Source organism: Enhydra lutris, unplaced genomic scaffold (assembly GCF_002288905.1).
Source record: "Enhydra lutris kenyoni isolate GAN:26980312 unplaced genomic scaffold, ASM228890v2 scaffoldscaffold31, whole genome shotgun sequence".
In the NCBI taxonomy this organism is placed as follows: Eukaryota; Metazoa; Chordata; class Mammalia; order Carnivora; family Mustelidae; genus Enhydra; species Enhydra lutris.
Window position 1 is genome coordinate 17,905,500 of NW_019154115.1, and position 21,117 is coordinate 17,926,616.

A 21,117-nucleotide genomic window follows, 5' to 3' on the forward strand; every position below is an offset into this window, starting at 1 on the left:
AGCGTGCGTCACTCTTGTGTGATCCTTTTTTTTTAAAGTTTGTTTATGTATTTTTAAAAAAATTTTTTTAAAGATTTTATTTATCTATTTGACAGAGATCACAAGTAGGCAGAGAGGCAGGCAGAGAGAGAGGGAGAAGCAGGCTCCCTGCTGAGCAGAGAGCCCAATGAGGGGCTTGATCCCAGAACCCTGGGATCATGACCTGAGCTGAAGGCAGAGGCTTAACCCACTGAGCCACCCAGGTGCCCCATTTGTGTATTTTTTTAAAGTAATCTCAACACCCAATGTGGGGCTCAAATTCACAAACCTGAGATCAAGAGCCACATACTCCTCCAACTTGGCCAGCCAGGTTCCCCTCTTATGTAGTCTTACTAATCCCGTTACTATGGATTGCCAGGTCTGGCCCAGGACTGGGATGCACAGGCATTGTGGAATGCGCCAGTGCTCATTGGGCACAGGCCACCAGCTCCTCCAGCGCTTGCTCACTGCGGTTGCCGTGGACCAGCAGCACTTCCTTGATCCGGTCCTGCTGGAAGCCCATGGCACTGAATTGTTCCCAGAGGCGCAGGAACTCCCCGGCCTGAGGAAAGGGAAGAAGAGAGAGTGCTGGGGACACTGCCAGGCCAGTCACCTCCTGTGGAGCCTTCTTCCTGGTACCTACTGTATCTACTCCCACAAAGCTATGGACTCCCCAAGCCAGGTAAGCCTGGTCCTGGGCAACACCTGCTTTTTCTTCCTATACCTTGGGGTGACATGGACCTGGACCTTCCTTCCTGTGCCAAGGAAGGAGGTTCTGGCCTGACAACTGGCTCCATCCTGGCTTTACTCCTCCACTCCAGCTCATTCCTGACTCCCTATGCTTGGAGACTGGGGCAGAAAAACAGGAGGCTGCATACTGGTGCCCAGAGGAAGCACAGCCTGGGGTCTCTACCCAAGCCCCAAACCCTGCCAAAGTTTCACACCATGCAGCCTCTGCCTTCCTTCCTCCTCTGGCCCCAGTACCTGAGAAGTGCCTGTTTCTCCTCCCTTCCTCCCTCCCCCTGGGCATCCCCTGCAGCCCTCTGTCCTTGCCTCGGCCTCTGTGGAGAAGCTCTCAGCAGAGCCACAGCCAACAGCACCCTGAGGACAGGTCATGTCCGCTGGACACTCAGAATATACCACTGAGCCCACAGCTGCCTGCCTTCTGGGTTTCCAGATAGCCAGCAAACTGCCCGAGCAGAATTTATGCATCTTTGTGCTGTATGTGGCCCCTCTCTAGGTGTCTGACAGAGTGGGCATTCAATAATATTTGTGTGTTCACTTGGCTAAATAATGTGAAAGTCTTGCCACCTGCTTCCCTCCCCATCCCATCTTCTCCCCTTCCCCACGCTTCACCTCCCTGGGCTGTCTCCTCTTCCCCAGGGCTCAGAAGCGGGCTGTCTCCTCTTCCCCAGGGCTCAGAAGCAGGCTGTCTCCTGATGGCCCCAAGGCTCTGGCTCTAGCATAAGTGTGCGCCTGAACACTAGGCTTATGTGTGGACCCCTGCCCGTCTCCTCCCCCTACCCCAGGCCTGGGCAAGTGGCCCTGCTGACCTGGCTCTCGGAGAACTGGAACATCTCCATGGCCTCCTCCACTAGCCCCTCCTCATAGCCTTGCCGCAGCAGCCGGTCACAGGCACTGAGGTAGCTGAGAAACTGTGGGCGGGGGCAGGGAGTGGTGCAGTCAGAGCAGTGGCAGGGACAGAGGATGGGATAGAGAAAGCACACCGGCAACCTCAGCCAGGCCTGAGCTCAGACCAGGCTGACAACACACTCACTAAATGGCCCCAGAGACCCTGTGAGCCAACAGAAGAGGGACAGAGGTCTCCCCTGGAGACCCGGGGTGGGCGGACAGCAAGTTCTTAACCAATGGTCCCCAACCAGGGGCTCTAATCTAGGAAAAGGGCTGTCAGGGTGAGATAAGCATTCCCAGACCCTAAGTGGGGAGTGGGACTGGCCGGAAGCGTGGGCGCCTCACCCACCACCCGTCCTAGTCTGTTCACCCTCCCTAGTGAGTACCCACCTGTGTGAAGCAGCCTCTTCAGCATCCACACCTGGGCAGCCCTACCCCATCCCTAGACACATACATGTCTGCTATCCAGGCCCACATGAACTCTGGTGCCAGAAAGGGGAGGAGGACAGGGGAAATACCACAGGGCTGGGAAACCCATTCAGGTCACTCTGTGCTTAGTCACCAGGAGCTGCTTTTGCCCTCAGGATGAAGTACTGCCTCTTCACCAGAGCCCAAAGGCCTGCCCCTCTGCCCCTGTCAGCGGCCTCAGCTCCCCTCTCAGCAGCCCCAGGCCTCTGCACATCTCACTCCCTTGGTCAAGGCCAGCCTCAGCCCTCTTCCCTGGGAGCCCCTGCCCTGGTCTCCACTGGGGGCCTTACCTGCTGCTCCCATAGCCCTGTGCCTCCCCCATCACAGCGTGTCCAACTCGTTATTCTCCTCTCTCTCTCAGCGAGGGAAGGGTTGTTTCAGTCTTGATCACCACGTGTCCCCAGCACCCAGCATGGCAGGCAGAAGGACCTCAATAAATGTATGCCATGTTTCTAAGATGAATTAAGAACTACCTTCAAGGAGCTCACTGCTTGGGGGGGCGGGGGAGGGGGGTGAGTCAGATAGAGGAAATCTTGAGTGCCAGGCAAATCAAAGCAACACTTATAGAAAGCCAATGCCAGAGGAAGGTTCCAGGCCATAAGAATTATGGGTATAGGTGGAGAAGAACAGGGAGGTTTCTGCAGACCTTCAGAGGTGGATCATACAGACGAGTGCTTTCTAACTGCTTTAGCTTCTAAGCTGTCCAAGCATCAGGAGACGTCAACAATAATGAGAAGATCGAGCTGCTCTTGGAGAACTGGGCACAGGAGCAAGGGAGCCAGGAGTCTGGTGCTCCCGCCTCAGGATGCCTGGACCGTGCTCTGAGCATGTTTTGTAAACCATCCAGCCAAGCTCCCCTTGTTCAGTGCAAGAAACAGGTCCAAGCAGGGTGGGAAGGTTGCCCAGGGACCCAGGACTAAGACCTAGATCACCTGACCTCTTGGCTTTGTCCGTCAGGGACCCAGTGCTAGAGGAAGTTTTCTGAGCTGCCTTGAAAGTGAACAGGAGGGGCGCCTGGGTGGCTCAGTGGGTTAAAGCCTCTGCCTTCAGCTCAGGTCATGATCCCAGGGTCCTGGGATCGAGCACCGTGTCGGGCTCTCTGCTCCGCAGGGAGCCTGCTTCCTCCCCTCTCTCTCTCTGCCTGCCTCTCTGCCTACTTGTGATCTCTCTCTGTCAAATAAATAAAATCTTAAAAAAAAAAAAAAAGAAAGTGAACAGGATTTCCAAAGGTGAAAAGAAGAGCAAATCAAGCGTGGATGGTGGCTGCTCCTTGGTCTCTTGGTTCAAACACAGCAACGGTTCTTGGCCTTGGTGCTGACTGCAGCTACCTGGGAGCTCTAACATCACTACCCATAAGCCTCGGATGGTTGTCTCCAGAAGCTCAGATATAATTGGTCTGGGAGGCAGTCTGTGCATTGGGATCTGTGTGGCTCCCCAGGTAATTCTGTGCAGCCATAGCTGAGAACCACTGACTCAAGGGACAGCTGACCTCAACCCATACCAGTAGACCCCGTGTAGGCTGGATATCAGAACCACCTTCAGATCCTTACACAATAGGCCTTTCGGCACACTCCAGATCTGCTGACTGGGATTCTCCAGAATAGGTCCTAGGGATCCACAGTTATAGACATTCTGCTGCTTGGTCAGCTTTTGGGCCTATGAGACTGTAGAAGCCACCAGATCTGCCTCAGGCCCCAGGATGTCACCTTCACACCCCAGAATGGGGGCCTCAGGACTCATTGATTATAAATGTGTGTCCTCCCCTCCATTCTGTAAAGAGAGGAAGCACCCTGAAGTGCCTGGAGTCCCATACCAAGTCTGGGCCTGGCCTGTGGATGCTCACACATGCCACCCATGTTGTCCTTTAGGCAGCCAGTGGGCACATCAGTCCTTGTGGAAGGAAGGAAGGAACAATGGACAAAGCTTATCTTTTATATCTCCTCCTTTCTCCCTGGCTCTTCTAACTGCTCTGTCTCTGTCACCTGATGCTCGCCTTCCTGGGCCATCTGTCAATAATTTCTGGCCAAAAAGGTTTATTATAGTATATATCCTTTAAGGGGGGAAGGACTCTGAACCCAAGGAGTTGTTCAGTTAATGGTGGGACTTCACAGAATAGAGGGAAATAATCACTTGGTGGGGGAGGACAGATGGAGTCCATCCAGTGGCCCTTCAGGCCCACACCTTAGGGCTTGGCTCCTGACTGACAACCACGGAAGAAGGCCACCCAGAGATCCGGCTGGCTAGGCAGGTGGTCAGTGCTTATCTGGAAACACAATGTTCCTGATGCAATGGGATTCTTCCAGCCCACCCATGGGGAGGCCAGTGCCTCGTGCTGCTCCAACTCATCCCCAGACCCCCACAGTGATGGCCTGAGGCCTCAGCCTTGTCACAGGAGCTAAAGGGACTGGGCGGCACATCAGAGCCCCCACCATGGCCATGGTTCCTCACAGTCCTCCTGGCTAGCTTCTTGGCTCAGGTCCTAGCTTTCAGCAGTGGCTGAAGGTGGGGACAATCTTAGATCTACTCTTAAATCTCAGATCAGTCTTCGGTGCTTCCCTGGAAGGTTCTTGCCCAGTAAATGAGAGGAAAGTACCAGGCAACAAAGATTCAGAGTCAAACCAGCCTGGCCTCAACCCCGGCTCTTCCACTGATCGCTTATATGAACCTCCCTGGCCTCAGTTTCCTCATCTGCAAAGTGGGGAGGGACAGTAGTAGCAACCTTGCAGAACTGAGAAGACATAATCAAATATTCTCAGATTGAGGGCCTGGCACAAAGAAGGTGTTGGATGAATGTCAGCAGCCATGTTGGAAGTTTTCCTCCAGGACAAGGCATGGACTGATGAAGCCAGAGGAGAACAGAAGCAGGGGTGGGTCGGGAAGGTGGCCACGTGCATTCACCCACCTCCTCAGCCTGGCAGCACCACGTCCTGCTTCAGCTCCGGTCTGAGAGTCACTCTCCTTCTATCCCTCCCTTATCCAGGAGCAGGCAGCTCTGGACCTCAGGGACCCAACATATGACAGCCGTCAGACATTACGGAGAGAGTATCCAAACCCTCTGATGGTGATGGAGCAGAGATAGAAGAAAGGAAGAAGTGCCAACTGCCCTGGGACCTTTTGATATCTGCAGCTCAGCTTTCCAACCGAAAGAGTTCCCATGTGCAGAAAACAATGGGAAGCAAGATGTGACCTTCAGGTGGGAGAAGGGGGGATCAGGCAGTGGTGTTCCATGTCACCTCCTGCCCCTACTCATAATCCTTCCATGCCTCCCTTTTGTTAGTGGGTCATTTATAAACTTCTCAGCTCAGCCTTCAAAGCACCCTCAATCTGCCCTCACCACCCCCTTCCCTGTCCTGTCTCTCACCAGCCTGCATCATGCACTCTGTACTCCAGAGAGACCAGCTGGATCAGGGCCTCCAAAACCCTGCCCCGTTGCCTCCACTCCTTTGCTCAAACTGTTCCTCCTGCTTGGAATATCCTCCCTTCTGCTTCCTTCAGATTCAGAGCTTATACATCCTTAAAGTCCAGCTCAAGATGTGGTACCTCCGTGAGCCTTTGCTGATCACTGGAACCTCCTTGTGCTCGATTAAGGATGGCCATAAATTCTTTGTAGCCCCTTCCACCAAGAGGAGGTCCCCCCCCATAGCTGCTAGCTCCATCTGAACACCTAGGAGTTGCCCAGTAAACACTGTGGACAAGATGGAGTGGATGGATGGGTAGATCAAAAGAGAAAGAGATGGATATGAATATGGATAAACTGCTCATTGAGGGTAGTGGTTAGAGCTCTGCCATCCCTATGGTAGCCAGCAGCCACTTCTGGCTATTTTAATTTAAATTAATTACAATTAAGTAAAACAAAAAGTTCAGTTTCTTAGTCACACTAGCCATATTTCAAGTAGCCACATAAGGCCAGTGTTTACTGTATTGGACAACCCAGGTATAAAACATCTCTCTCATTGCAGAAAGTTCTACTGGGTATCTCTGGGGAGATTACTGGCTGCCCAAAGCTTCAGCCCCCTGTGCTTGGGGCAGAGACTGGGACAGGAGAAGAATATTAAAACTCTCCAAATGGGCATGGGGACTCCTGATAAACCCTTATGGAGAAAATGGCATCAGGGTCCAGAAACTTGCTCATAACCCTCAACAATTAATGCCAGGCTAAGGTTCTGCTTCTAAAGAGAAGGAAACAAAACTTTTTCAAGTTAAAGATAAAAACTACTTGACCACACACCTGGCTCCGGACCCACAGCTCCCCCAGCTCAGGGGCTCTCCTTTACCTACCTGGCTCAGGCTCTGCCGCCCTGTCTTCTGCAGAGCTGTGATGGCCCTATGCAGGGGATACCCCAGGGCAACCACGGGCGCGATGAGGTCTTGCTCCTCCTGGCTCAGGGCAGACAGCAGGTCAGCAGAAGCGGGGTGTGATCTGCAGGTGCTGAGATGCTGAGGCACTCCGCCAAGAGGCGGCAGGCAGGTGTAGGGGCTGAGGGACTGAAATAGAGACAGGCTGGGTGTATCAGTTGCCTCTGGAGATGATACCTGGCACAGCAGGACATTCTCCCATAGGAGAAATATGATAGGTCCGCCCCTATTATCCCATTTCACAGACATTGAAATTGAGGTTCAGAGAAGTTAATGACTGGGGAAGCAACACACATTTGGGAACTGAGCCCTGCTCAGAATCACACTCAGGGTTCTTTACCCCACACCTTAGTGAGGGGGAAGCAGGGCTGGATCTTCTTCCTTCTTCAGGTTGGCTGGGCTGAGGTTTGGCAGGGCGTGGAGCAGGGTAGGGACTGGGCACACTGGCCCTAGAGTAAGGAGGGTGGCTCGAAGGCATTTCAGTGGGTTTGGCCAGCATCTCCCTTCACCCATTCCCCATGAAGAAGCACCCACCTGTCCACCCTAACCAGACTGCCCTGTCCCCTTCTCCCCAGGGAAAGCCCAGCTGCTTGCCCTGGCTCCTGGGGAAGAGCGTATATGTTTGACATGAATTGTCCACCCATCCCTAACTTTTCAGGGGTTCTCCTGCCATGAGCTTTCCCTAGGGTCTGCTTTTGACCCCCAAACTGGAAGACATCCAAATCTTAGGATCTGAATCTACTCTTGTGACCTTAAAAATGATTCTTAGCTGTTCTCTGCCTCAGTTTTCTCCTCTGCAGAACAAGAACGTTTGTTGCTAGAGTTACATTTAATCTGGACCAGGAAAGAGCCATCCTGGCCTCAACGTCTGGCCCTTGATATGGCGCTGCCTGACCAGTTTACAGAGCCTGCGCTCTGCGTTTGCTCTAAGTAATTGTGTGTGGTAAAGTGGCCCAGGGAGGGCTCAGGGCAGTTCAGTGGTCACACACCCACGAGTGGGAAAAGTCAGACCTCTAGTCTGTCTTTTGGATTTAAATTTCACCTGGGCCTTATTCTGTTGCATCTCTCGGCCCAACAGTAGGGCAGCTAGGGGACAGAAAGCTGTGTCCCATTGAGCCCTTTGGCTCTCATTCCTGACCCACTATCTGCCCAGATCCAGGCTTTATGGAGTTTGGTACTTAACATAATTTGGGCCTCTTAAAAAAATCACATTAGATATAAAGCCTTGGAAGAGGCCAAGTGAGGGGTTTGAGGCTTAAACTTCACTGGTTTCACTTTAAATTCACTTCTACTCCTGGTTCTTCTGGGAGCACATCCTCTGTCCCGAAGCCTTCCCAGTCGACAAAAACTGTCCCTTCTCCCTCAGCACCTGATCCCTCCCACTACACCGTGCGGCCTTGTCCCACCTCTCCCTGGCCAACTCTCCCTCAGTCAATGTCTCTTCCAATACCTCACGCAGCAGGAAGTAACTGCTCAGGGAGTATCCTTTGATTTGAGCCTCCAGCTTACCCATCCCACAGGAAGCCTCACTGGGTGGGAAGCCTTAGATTTGAGTCACATTCATTCATTCAATGGACATTCCCGGAGCACCCCCTAGGGGCCAACCTGCTGCTGGGTGCCCTGGAAACAAAAATGAAGGCCCTCCAATCCCTGCCCTAAAAAAATTCATACTGCATGGGAAGAGACAGTTACTGGATGATTACAGTTATTGTGGCGTGGGTCCCAACAGAAGGAAAACAGACACAGCAGAAAACAGGGAATGGGGGCTTCTGAGCAGGGACTCGTCTAGGCCAAGGGCCATAGGAAGGACAGCATGGTACCGGGCTAGGTGAGAACAGGTAAAGGCAGGAAGGAGAGCAGAGAGGAGGGAACGAGGGCTGCGGACCAGGCTGGGACCCCAGACTACTGGGGGCCTTGCTGCTGAGCTGGGGTTCCTTACCGCGACCGTGGGCTTGTGGCTCCGCAACGGGGGCATGGCGCCAGCCGTGGAGGGCCGCGGAGGCGGCGCGGGGGCGCTGGGGAGCGTGGGCGCAGGGCCAGCGGGCAGCACCGGGCCGGGACTCGGCGCGGGACTGGCGCAGAGGCTCAGCGCCCGGTGGCGGATGCGGTGCAGGAGGGCGCGGGGGCGAGCTGACAGCCGGCCCTCCGAGAGCCGCCGCCGCGCCCCGGCCAGCTCCGACTTCACGCCGCGCAGCAAGTCCAGCGAGCACCGGGGATGGCCCGGGCCAGCGCTCGCAGGGGAGCTAGACAGGGGGCTGCAGGGACCTGGCTCTTCCTCGTTGGCAGAGGCGGCTTCTTCCTCTACGTGGGCCTCCCCCTGGTTCTCTTCCACCTCCTCCTCCTCCTCTTCCTTGACCTCCTCCTCTTTCTCCTCCTCCTGTTCTAGCTGCAGCTGGGGTCTGGCCTCCGGGCCGGTGTCTGCAGCTGGTGCGGGCACCGGCTCAGATTCTGAGCCGACCAGCAAGAGCCAGGCCGGAGGGGCCGATGCCATTCCCAGGGCGTCGCATTGGACCGGGCAGGGTCCCCGGATGACAGCCTCCACCCAGAAGAGCACCCTCCTCTCCAGGCTGAAGTCGTGCTGCAAGAAGAAGGCAATGTGAGGCTCTTGGGCCCAAAGCAGGGCCGAGGGCCCACCCCTACCCTGCCCCCTTTGTTCAGCCAAAAATTTGCCAGGCCTGGGCAGCTTCTGATTCTGAACTCCAGGCACTATTACCACCCACCCTCAGGCCCAGTTTTAGCAAGCACTGGGGTCGATGGATAGCAGTAACAATTGAATGGGTTAACTCTGCCTGAAGGACATAATGAAGAATTAGGTTAGCACAATGAAACAGTCCCTTTGCCATTATGTAATTGAAACCCCAAATCCCAAGTCCCTTTGCCATTCAATAGTAGCTTAAAAAAAGTCTCCAAAAACCTTGTTTTTAGCAAAGAAACTTTCACTTGAACCCAGCACCATTTGCCAGTGAGCACTCAGCCCTGGAGGCCCACTCAGCACACAAACCTCTCCTTCCCCTTTGTTGCCATCAGAGGTTACTCTGAGGCCCAGGAAACATAAAAATCACTAATCTCTGTTAAACTCCACTAAGTATGTTATAGCGTTATTTCTCTTTGCTGAATATGAAAATGAGGCTCAGAATCTTCAAATTGCTGGAGGTCAGATTGGTGTCGAGCGGTTTGAGCTGGGATTCCTCTGTCCACCTGACAGTAGTGTTTTCTCACTATATATCAGGCCACCTGAATAAGCAGTCTGGAGTTCACATAAATAATCTAACTTGAGAATTTAGAATTGAGTCAAAAATAAATTATTTATCTGCTGCCTACCTTTAAAAGTAAGAACCAGAAATACAAAATTCTGTTAAAGAATGTAAAATTGTTTAAAAGGCTCTTTCAGTGCTCTGTGATGGTCAATGAAGGAAGAACGAAGCTGGGGGAGGTGGTATTTGTGAGGGGAAGGAGAGGCAGAAAGATAGGTACTCAGACACGTAGATCACAGGTATGTGTCCCCTTCTCTCCTGACATGACCCCAGGTTGAGGAGAGGAGCCTAACTAGGCTGTTCTAGCATTGCTTCCTGACTGAGGTAAGGGACTGTGTCTTATTCCTCTCTGCATCCCCAGGGCCCAGGCAGGCCTGACACAGGGTGGACGTTTTTAAGTGTGTGCGGAATAAACAGTTGGATGAAGAGATTGGAGCAAAACAGGCAGGTTGTGAAGGACAGAGAAAGGAAAAAGACCACGTGAAGAGTGATGAGGCAGACATGGAGTGAAAGAGACTAAGGCAGTTTCAAGACAGCTGACGGGACTCGGGACGAAAAGATACCAAGACCCAACTTCAATACCAACACTTAATGATTTATGGACCTAAGCAAGATAATTCTAAAGTTCATATGAAAAACAAACAACGGAAGTGCCAGAAGACTCTGGGCACAAAATGGTAAATAGGGAGAGGGAACTGGCCCTACTGGCTGTTTAATCATATTATAAAATGTCAATAATTGAAACTATGGTATTGGTACAGATGCAGGTATAGAATAGGAAGTCCAGAAATAGACCTTAATATCTATGGGGCTTTAGTAAATAATAAAGGTAAAAAGAGGGACTAGCCAATAAATTATGTTAGCTGGCTTGAAGAAAATAAAGTTGGATCCATTCTCACATTATACAAAAGAATTAATTCCAAAAGGACCAAAAATTCAAATGTATGTATGAAACTATTAAAGTACTAGGAAAAAACAGAAGAGACGTCCTCAAGTGGGGAAAGCCTTTCCTGAAGCCATAAAAGTACAGATACACACATGTGCAAAATCTGCATGCAAATATACCACAAGCAAGGTCAAAGACAAATGGCAAAGTTGGGGAAAAACAGCACTCACATAAGAGACAAAGGGCTAAATTTACTAATATAGGAAGTGTTAGAAATAGATTGGAAAAAGATCAACAGTTCAATGGGAAAGGAGCAAAAGATATGGATAGTCCACAGAAAAAAGCCACACAGATGTCTTCTAAACACACGAACAGTTGCTTAACTTCACTCATGATAAGAGAAAGGCAAATCACAGCTACCCTGAGATACCATCCGCCTACCCCTCAGCAAAGACCCGAAGTCTGAGGACACTCTGTTGGAGAGTGGGGGGCGGGGCATGTGTCCTCCTGTAGAGTGCTGGCCGGGATGGAAATCAGTATGACTCCTACGGAGGGAAATTTGGAAAAATGCTTAAAGAAATTCAAAAGGACACATGCATATCGTCATTCCTGGCAGCACTGTTTATCATGGCAAGAGACTGGGAAGAACCCAAGTGTCCATCAAGAGGGCACCCATTCAAGAAAGTAGGATATAGCCACGTAATGCAATGCTACACAGTGAAAAATGAAACTGAAGAAGCTTTTTATGTACCGATACAGAAAGATCTTAAAATATATGCGGTACAAAAGTCAAGAAGAACAGTGTATATAACATGCTACCGTTGGTGTAAAAAGGGAGGAAATAGCTGTACTTGCTTGTCTCTATACACGTAAATATCCCCCGGAAGAATACAGAGAAAATGAGGAACAGATATCTCCAGTGAGGGTGTGGAGCTGGGGAACTGGGTCAATGGGAAGGTGTCAGCGGGCGACTGTTTGCTCTCCCAAGGCCTTCAAGCTGCCTGTGGGCCACGCTGCCTACACCCACTGCATTTGTAGGTAAACTGTTATTTGAACACAGCTATACCCACCCACTCCTTTCCAGAACTCTGGCTTTTTCCCTACAGCAGCAGAGTTGAGTAATTGCCAGTTTTTACTACCTGGTCTTTTATAGAAAATGTTTGTTAACCCCCGCTCTATATAATTTTGTAATCTTTTTCTTTTTCTTTTTCTTTTTTTTTTTCATTTTTAACTATGTGAATGTATTTTTTCACTAAGAATATATATTTTTTTGTTAGGGCAATTCACTCTAATTAAAGGGAAAACTGCGAAACAATAGAAACACAGAGTTGCCAAGGCTTTAAGTATGGAAGGAAGGGTGAAGGCAGCAGAGGGGAAGGGGTGGACATGGGCTGACAGACAAGTGCTGGAATCTTGGCTGTGTCACTTGTAAGTACATCAGTTGGGTGGGAGCTTTGGTTTCCTGTGCCATGGGGTAGGAACACATGCCTGCTAAAAGGGTTATCATAAATATGAGAAAGAAGAGTGACTGTACACAGAGCACCTAAGCAGGGGCTAATGGTAGCTGTGATGATTACTTCTTTCCTTTAGACCACTGTAGGTTCACCTGGTAATCTAAACACTACCTAGAACATCATTGTTATGGGAAATGTATTCCAGGTTCCAAACACTGGGAATAATAGCCTGATGAACTCAAGGGGACTTAGCAGGAGAGGCTAAACTGTTAGCCTGGAGTTTAGAGGAGTTTAGGCTCCGGGGAGTACAGATACCCTCGCTGAGAGTAGGGGGCAGAGCCAGGCTCAGCACCTGGGAGAGGACACCAGACATGGACTTGGTAGAAAGTTTCCCAGTTCTGCTTCTAAGAGAAGTCACTTTCAGGATAGCCTCTTCTCGGCTTGGTCTGAACTCAGCAGGGAGGGGAAAGCTGTGATAATCCACCTTGGCTGGAGCTTCATCAAGCGAATTCCTCTTCCCGATGACACAGGCCCACAGCGCAGGCTGCCTGGGAAAAGTCAGAGCTCCCGCCCCACAAACTATTGGCCCGTGGACACTGGGCTCTCTGGGTTTTACAGAGTGTATTTCCCTTCTGGACACCTTGGTCCTAAGGGTCTGCCGATAAAGCAAAATGGCACCGAGTCTCCTGCTCCTGGGCCCCCGAGCCACTCAAGCCCCTTCCTCTTTCGTGGTTGGTACTTTCTGCATCTGACTTCCTACAACCCGGTTTTCTGCCTCAGAACATCACCCGTCCAGTGTCTCATGCTCCGATCCTGCTCTGAGCGAATATACAATGATTTGGAGATGACACCTGGGTGTTAGTCTTGCCATCACCACTAACTTTGGACAAATGACTTCCCTTCTCTGGACTTCAGTTTCCTCATGTGCAAAATGAGTGAGAGCCGCCCTAGAGCCTCAGAGTTTTTTACCAAGTACCCTGCAGACAGTGAAGAAGGCACACAAGGCACACAAGACTCTGAGAGGCCCAACACCAGTTTCACAGTTTTTGGCAATCTCGTTCTTCTGTTTGTAAAAATTCATGTGAATTCTGCGTCTTCTCTCATGATCTGTGTTATAATACAGATGCAATAGGTTTCCCCCTAAACCTTCAAGTAAATGGGACTCCTGGAAGTTAGATGATCATGTTTCTCTTGAGGGTGTGCGATACCACCGCATACACTGGGTGCATATCCCCCTGTGTGAGCTGTGGGGCGTGGGGGCTTTCCAGGGCACCTCCAGGGGAGAGGTGTTTTGAGTCTATGGAATAGTAACCCCTTCTAATGTGTCCCATGTAACTGTCTGCATTTTAACAGAGGATTCTGGAGATAGTGTCTTAGTTCACAGGAGTGATTCTAAATGGTAGAATTTTGACCATGGCAGCAGGCCAACAGGGAAAAGAGGAATTGGAGAATCTTTGCAATGACTCTCAGTCACTTCCTATTGGCAGCTTCCTGTTATTCTAAGCTTCAAATAAAACCCAGCAAATAATCCCTGTCATCAGGCCACTAGCTTTCTTCGTGAAACGCCTTTTCCCCTTGGATTTTTCCCAAACTGTCTAGAACATACCAGAGATGGACTTGCTGCCATGTATGTATGTATGTAGGCTCCACACCTAGTGTGAAGCCCAACGAGGGACTTGAACTCACACCCCTGAGATCAAGACCTGAGCTGAGATCAAGAGTCGGAGACTTAACTGACTGAGCCACCCAGGTTCCCTGGCCTTGCTGCCCTTTAAAATCAAGAAACAAGGCCCATGAGTCTCAGCATCAGATCTAGAGGAGCAGAGACAAGAGATAAATGGACAGACAGATACACTTACCATAGAACCCAGCAGAAGCTCCCTGCAGGCTGGGATGCTGAGCTCTGGCCCAGGAAGGGACTTTGTGCCTATCACAAAGCCATTGGGCACCTTGAAGGGGACGCCGTCAAGGGCATTCATTCTGTCAGAGGAGTGTGGCGATGGCTGAGCAGGACTGGGGCAGGCTGCCTGGTAGCAGGGAGAGAGCTCAGTCCTGAGGACCAGGCTTGGTCTCAGATGACCTCACCACTCTCTTGAGTGCTGACTTAGCTGAGCCCCACACAGCCGGGAAAGAAAAGGTAAAGTGGCTGGTGCTGCACAGGGAGGAAATAAATAAAAGTGAGAGCATTCAAACTGACAGAAATTGACTATTTCATGCTTAAGTTTTGTTCTAGACCATTGTTTCCCAAAATGTGGCCTACGAAACTGGTTCTTTTTTTTTTTTTTTTTTTTTTTGAAACTGGTTCTAAAGTGTGTCATCAAAGGAGTTCCCAGCCAAACATATAAGGAAAAAAATGTCAAATTACACAAACTCTTCCAGAAAAGAAATATTTCCTGACTCATTTTGATTTCAGCACCACCTTGATACCAAATCTGATAAAATTAAAGGCCAATCTCTCAGGAACATAACTGCAAAAATCTCAACAAAAATAATTATGGATAGGAAAATACAACACTGCCAGCTTGAGGGTTGAGTCTATTTCAGGAATGAGAGACTGGCTTAATATTCTAAAATCAATCAGTGGGAATAAAGATAAATGTCAATAAAGATGAAAAAATATATGATTATCTTTGTAGAGGCAGAAAAAGCACTTCATAAAACCAATGCCTGTTCATGATTTTAAGAAGAAAAAAAAAATCAGCAACTTAGGAAGAGAAAGGACTCTCCTTAACTTAATCAAGAATATTACCAAAATATCTAAAGCAAACATCCCACTTAATGGTGAAATACTGAAAGATATCCCCAAGATTGGAATTGAGACAAGAATGTCCCCACCATCTCTTCTGTTCAACATTGCACTGGAGGTACTAGCCTGTGCAAAAGGAGAAGGAAAAGAAACAAGGACTGGAAAGAAATAAAACTACCATTATCTGTGGATGGCATATGTAGAAAATTCAAAGGAATCTATGAATAAGTGGATTTAGCAACGTCCTTGGATTACAAGATCAATATATGAGAACCAACTATATATACAAAGTATGTAAATGTTATCTTTTAAAAATGTCATTAGAGGGGGCGCCTTGTTGGCTCAGTTGGTTAAGCAACTGCCTTTGACTTGGGTCATGATCCCAAGTCCGGGGATCGGGACCCACGTCGGGCTCTCTGTTCAGTGGGGAGCCTGCTTCTCCTTCTCTCTCTGCTGCTCTGCCTGCTTGTGCTCTCTCGCTCTCTGTCAAATAAATAAATTAAAAAAAAAACTTTTAAAAATGTCATTAGAGAATGAAATTTTAAATAAGATACCATTTCATATTATTAACCACCTAGGACACGACCTAACATAAGATATATAAAACCTCTACACAGAAAACTATAAAATATGATATTTAATGGAGGAACATGCCATGTTCATGGGTTATTAAGACTCAATATAACAAAGACAGCAATTCTCCCTGAATTGATTTATAGATTCCGTGTATCAAAATTCCATCATGTTTTTTCGGGTTAATTGGCAAACTAACTCTAAAATTTAAATGAAATGCAAAGGACCAAGAAAAGCCAAGACAATCTTGAAGAAGAAGCAACACAATTGGAAGATTTATACTATCATATAGCAACACTTACTTTAAAGTTAGAGGGATTAAGTCAGTGTGGTACTAATACGAGGACTTACAAAAAGTCCAGTAAAACAGAAAAGAAAGTCCAGAAACAGATCCATACATATACAGATCCTTAACTTGTGACAAAATTGGTCCTGCAGAACATAAGAAAAATAAATGTCTTTTCAGTAAATGGCACACTGGATATCCACCTAGAAAAAAAAAATCATGACCTGTACTTCACATCATGTACACAAATCAGTTCTGGGTAGACTGTAGATCTAAATGTGAAAGGTAAAATAAAGCTTGAAGATAAGAGAGGGGAATATATTCATGGCTTTAGAATAGGTAAACATTTCTTAGGCAGGTTGCAGAAAAGACAACCATGAAGCAAAACACTGACAAATTGTGTTACATTAAAGAACTTCCACTCATCAGAAGATGTCAGTAAGAGAGTAAAAAAAACAATGAAACAAAACAGAAACAAAAACAAAGACACGCAAACAAACAACAAAAGACATAAATCAGAATGGGAAGAGATATTTGCAGCATGTATGTCTGACCAAGGATTCATACCTGATATACACAAAGCAATAAAGAAAAAAAAAAAGACCTAGTACAAAAATAGGCAAGAGATGTTAAGAGGCACATCATGAAAGAAGACATCCAAATAAACCTCAAAGTCGTTTAACATCATTAGTCATTGGGGAAATGCAAAACAAAACAATGAGATACCAACACACACACACACACACACACACACACACACGTATATGATTAAAATTAAAAAAAAAAAAAAAAAGCCTGACAATATCAAGGGTTGATGAGGAAGTGGACATCTGGAATTCTCCTGCACTGTTGGTGAGAAAGTCAATTAGCATTAGTCAACAGTATCTACTACTAAAGCTGAAATCTAAGAATTAAAAATTCATTCACACATAGACTCTGGGCCTTTAGTCTAAGATCAAGTTATGTGTCTGCTAGTTTAATAATGTTCACAACCACCAGGGATTTGTAATGTATTCTAAACCAGATTAAATAAAGATTCTGACCACAGTCTGGCATTTTGCAAACAATCAGGGCTTATCAGGGAGCCACACCAGGGAGTATCTCTGGCTTAACACAATGTCATCCCTACCAGGACGTTGCAAAGCCCTGTTGCGAGGGGTCACTGGGTCATCCCCATGCCCACAGGGGAACATCATGTGAGGAGGCAGAGTAAGTAATCTGAGTGCAGAGAGGTCAAATGAGGCCAGATGGGCAAATACTTTAATTCCCTCATCTCCGCTGTCTGCCCACTCCTGTCTGGGTCTTACCGTATGTTAAGCCTCAACACGCTTCTCCACCCCATGCCAGGAGACAGTTTCCCAGCACACTAGGAGCGGTTCTTTATGCTACAGGATCAGACAAGTCGCAGAGTGGTCAGTAAGTTATCTGCCCCATCAGCCTGTTCCAACAGGAGACCTCTAAGGATAGGGAGTTGTAGGAGACATAGGAAAGTTAGCAAGTTTTGGCATTCTCAGTTTGACAGTCATCTCTGCTAAACAGAAAATGAGAGGTACAGATCATGAAGTGATGATAGTCTTCAAAGGAAAGAAAGTATTCTAGGCCTTATCGGAGTCGAGGGAGCTTCAGCAAGGATGGACCTTCAGGGTAGGGGAACGGCCTGTGAGCAGGAAAAGGTAGAGTGGAGAGGGTAACTCCAGCTTGAGACAGGGAACAGAGGCAGGGCAGAGTGAGGGGGAGACCACCTGTGTGACTCAAGTAGATAGTTTTGCTTGGAAGGAGCGTGCAGTCACTGAAGACTGGGGTAGAGCTGGGAAGGGCCCTGAATACTGACTCCATTCAGTAGGCAGTGGAGAAAGCCCTGAAGGATCTAAAGGTGTGGGCTGAGGGTAGGGGAGCAGGGATGCTGGCAAAGCCAGTCTGTGCATGCTTCAGCAGGCTGCATAATCCAGGACCCCTCCGTGGGTCTGTGCTCATTGGGCTGAGTCAGAGTCTAGAGGCGAGAGGCAGGCAAGTGGAGGTTGTGGTAACTGGTCTACGTGGAGCCCAGGCACTGATATTGGTACTAATTTTTAAAGATCTCCAGTGTACTCTCTAAATGACTTCATCCTTGTCCATAGTGTCAATAACCTATGTGCCGATGACTCACATATTAGATTCTCCAGTTGTTCTCCGAGATCGAACTCATAATAACTGCCTACAAGGCATCTCTTCCAAGACTGTCCTCAAGGATGCCTCAGACTCTACATATCCAAAGCGAACTCCTGATTTCCCCCTCCCCCAAACTGTTCCTCCTCCTCCAGGATTCCTTGTCTCAAGGGATGTCGAAGGTATACAAACTGAGAACTCATGCCCGACACTTTCTTCTTCACCACAGCCCATCTCAATTCCCTGTCATGTTTCTCTCTTAAATCTCTGGAATCCAACCATTTCATGCTATCTCCACTGCTAACAAGGGAGTCCAAGCCCCCATTATCTCTCACTTGGTTAACCAGTGTCCATGTATCCTCTTATGCCCTAATATTATAAGTCTGTTTCATATACTGGGACAAAAGCGATCATTTCAAAACAGAACACTAAGCCAATTTCCTGATTAAAAGTTCCCAGCTGCTCTCAGAATAAAACCCAAACTCCTGATAAGGGCTTCCAAAGCCCTGCAGTGTCTGGCCGCTACTACCTCCCCTCCTTACTCTTGCTATGCTAGTCTTCAATTGTTTTGGTCTCTTGGCCCAACACAGGCCTTTTGCATATGCTATTCCAAATTTCTGTCTTCTTCTTGTCTCCTCTGTACTAGATTATAGCTGTTCATTCTTCATAGTTCAGCTGAAACATCATTTCCTCAAAAGCTTTTCCTGATCCAATCCCCAAACTTGGATAGGATCTACCCAGTACAGTGGCTTTTAAGATTTCTTTTTTATTGTGACCCATAGTATGAAATACATTTGGTTTTGTGACCCAGCATAGACATATGTAAACTGAGTAACAATTCCTATCGCTACTATATATTTTCTATTTTACCTAAATGCATTACAAAACTCAATATGAAAAAAACGGTGGGCAAGGGGCTACTCTTACAGGACCATACCTTTCCTTCAAAGCACTCAGCACATTTTTTATGATAGTTGGATCAATTAACTGGATATTAATCTATCCCCCTCAAAACCTGTATGGGGTCTTGGTATTTTGCTCACCATTATAGCCCTCGTATTTAGCAAATTAATCTGAGCCTTAACAGCCTTAATATATATTTGAACAATGGAAAATAGAAATAATGACTAACCACTTTTTTCTTTGTAGTACGTATCACAATTATAACTAATCATCTCTATAGTTAAGCTTCTCTACTCTAGATTCTAACTCCAAGAGAGCAGGAATTCTGTCTTTTTGCTCTTTTTTGTCTTCAGCATTTAATGTCGTTCCTGGCAAACGGTAAAAACGGTTTCCCAAGTACACAGTTCAAGACCTGGTATCCATATTCTGGCAAGCACTGAGCTGAGAGGAGCCTACTGCTCTGCAAAGTTAACGCACTCTAGCACCAACTGCCTTAGAAACGGATCCTTGCTTCAGAGACTATGAGAAACTCAGTTTATTCCAACAGGCCAATGTAACCTACATTGGAAACAGATTCTTCATAGGTAGCCAGATGTGCTAAGTCAGGAACTACTGAATGGGCATACCCAAAAGTTAATAGTTAGGGGTATCTGTATGGCTCAGAAGAGCACGTGGCTCTTGTTGGTCCAGGGGCATGAGTTAGAGCCCCAGTTTGAGCCCCAAGGCAGACGCATAACCACTGAGCCACCCAGGTGCCCCTTAACTGTTAACTTTTTTTTTTAAAGTTTATTATTTGAGTAATCACTATTCCTTGGGCTTGGGTCATGATCCCAGGGTCCTGAGATTGAGCCCTGCATCAGGCTCCCTGCTCATCGGGAAGCCTACTTCTCTCTCTCCCACTCCCCATGCTCGTGTTCCCTCTCTCGCTGTCTCTGTCAAATAAGTATTAGAAAAAAAAAGTTAACATTATACAGGAATAGTTTATTGGTTGTAGCGTTAAAAGAAAAAAAGATTTAGTTGGAAATGCCTCATGTAATCTCTAGTCCCTAAAATATATCACTGCTAGTACTTCGTAGCACTCACATTCCTTCTATATATTCTATGTTATTATTTGAATGGAAGAAGACATACTTTGTACTTACCTTGTGATTCCCAGGATAACCTCCCTGTGGATAAAACATGTAGAAGTGAACTGCTACAACAGAGGATGTAATCCCAGCTAAGCTTCTTGATACACCCTTGCACAAGTCACATGGACACAGGAACATGAATGGGTTTAGTGATTACATCCGTTGGCTTGTAGCAAATCCTTTGACGTCATAAACTCAGCCATTAGGGCCGAACACTCTTAGTATTTAACATATAACTAATCTCTTTGTTTTCTAATGTTCCTTGTATTTTTTTTTAAAAGACTTTATTTATTTATTTGACAGAGAGAGATCACAAGTAGGCAGAGAGGCAGGCAGAGAGAGAGGGGGAAGCAGGCTCCCTGCTGAGCAGAGAGGCCGATGTGGGGCTTGATCCCAGAACCCTGAGATCATGACCTGAGCCAAAGGCTCAGGTTTAACCCACTGAGCCTCCCAGGTACCCCTAATGTTCCTTCTATTTCTTAAAAACAAATGGTTTTTGTTAAGAGTATCTCACAAATTCGGGGTCTCCTCTACCGGGAAAGAAGACAAAATATTCTTATATACAGGACATGATGAATCAACACATTCCTTGTTAATCTTTGAATGAGTTTATTTCTCTATTTTCATTAATTTATGTTCTATTTCATTAATTTATGTTCAATATAAAAAGAATATAGGTATAAAAAAGAGGCAGGATTTAGAAAAAGTCTGCCAGCCCAACAGGACTGTAATTCCTAGTTCTGACTGATAAGCATAAAAACCAACTAACAAGAATCAGCAAGAATGTGGCGTACAAGTACCTTTTCCACTTAACAGGAACCAGGGATCACTAGAGAAATGACTGCTTCCTGGTTTGGGAAAGGAAATGCACAAGACAGACTGGGAACAGAACACTGGAATTGAGTGGGAATTTAGGAACTGAGTTAAAAGGGCTGCCACTGACCAAAGGTGAGGCAATTAATGAAGAAAATAGTAAAAATGGGTTGGAAGACAAATTATGTTTAGATCTGAGTTTATAATACTTAAAATTCACTGGTCACCTTTGAACAATGCTAGGGGACCAGCTTGTTACTTTGAAAATTAGTTTAAAAAAAAAAAAAGTACTTATTTGCCTTTCCTATACAGATTGTATCCTACGGTAACCGAATGGTTACGGTAACCGAATAGTTGATGAGGGGATGTTTCTTTTTTTTAGAAGTATTCCAGCAGGGGAGTCTGGGTGGCTCAGCCAGTGAAGCATCTGCCTTTGGCTCAGGTCATGGTCCT

General features: G+C 47.5%; 1 protein-coding gene across 1 annotated transcript; it reads right to left on the reverse strand.

Annotated features, from left to right (window-relative positions):
- Positions 1-259: 259 nt before the first annotated feature.
- LOC111153088 (ubiquitin associated protein 1 like) lies at positions 260-14,047 on the reverse strand. Its single transcript, XM_022511883.1, has 6 exons — positions 13,928-14,047; positions 8,831-9,052; positions 8,414-8,773; positions 6,397-6,603; positions 1,572-1,673; positions 260-580 (listed from the first exon to the last, which is right to left on the reverse strand). The coding sequence occupies exons 1-6, from the start codon at positions 14,045-14,047 to the stop codon at positions 446-448; spliced, it is 1,146 nt and encodes a 381-aa protein (XP_022367591.1). The 3' UTR covers positions 260-445.
- Positions 14,048-21,117: the final 7,070 nt, after the last annotated feature.

Coding starts and splice junctions, on each gene's coding strand:
- LOC111153088 (XM_022511883.1), bottom strand. CDS start 14,047: ATGAATGCCCTTGACGGCGTCCCCTTCAAGGTGCCCAATGGCTTTGTG. Junction 9,053..13,927: donor AGCTTCTGCTGGGTTCTATG/GTAAGTGTATCT, acceptor TTCTTCTTGCAG/CACGACTTCAGCCTGGAGAG. Junction 1,674..6,396: donor GGCGGCAGAGCCTGAGCCAG/GTAGGTAAAGGA, acceptor CCCCGCCCACAG/TTTCTCAGCTACCTCAGTGC.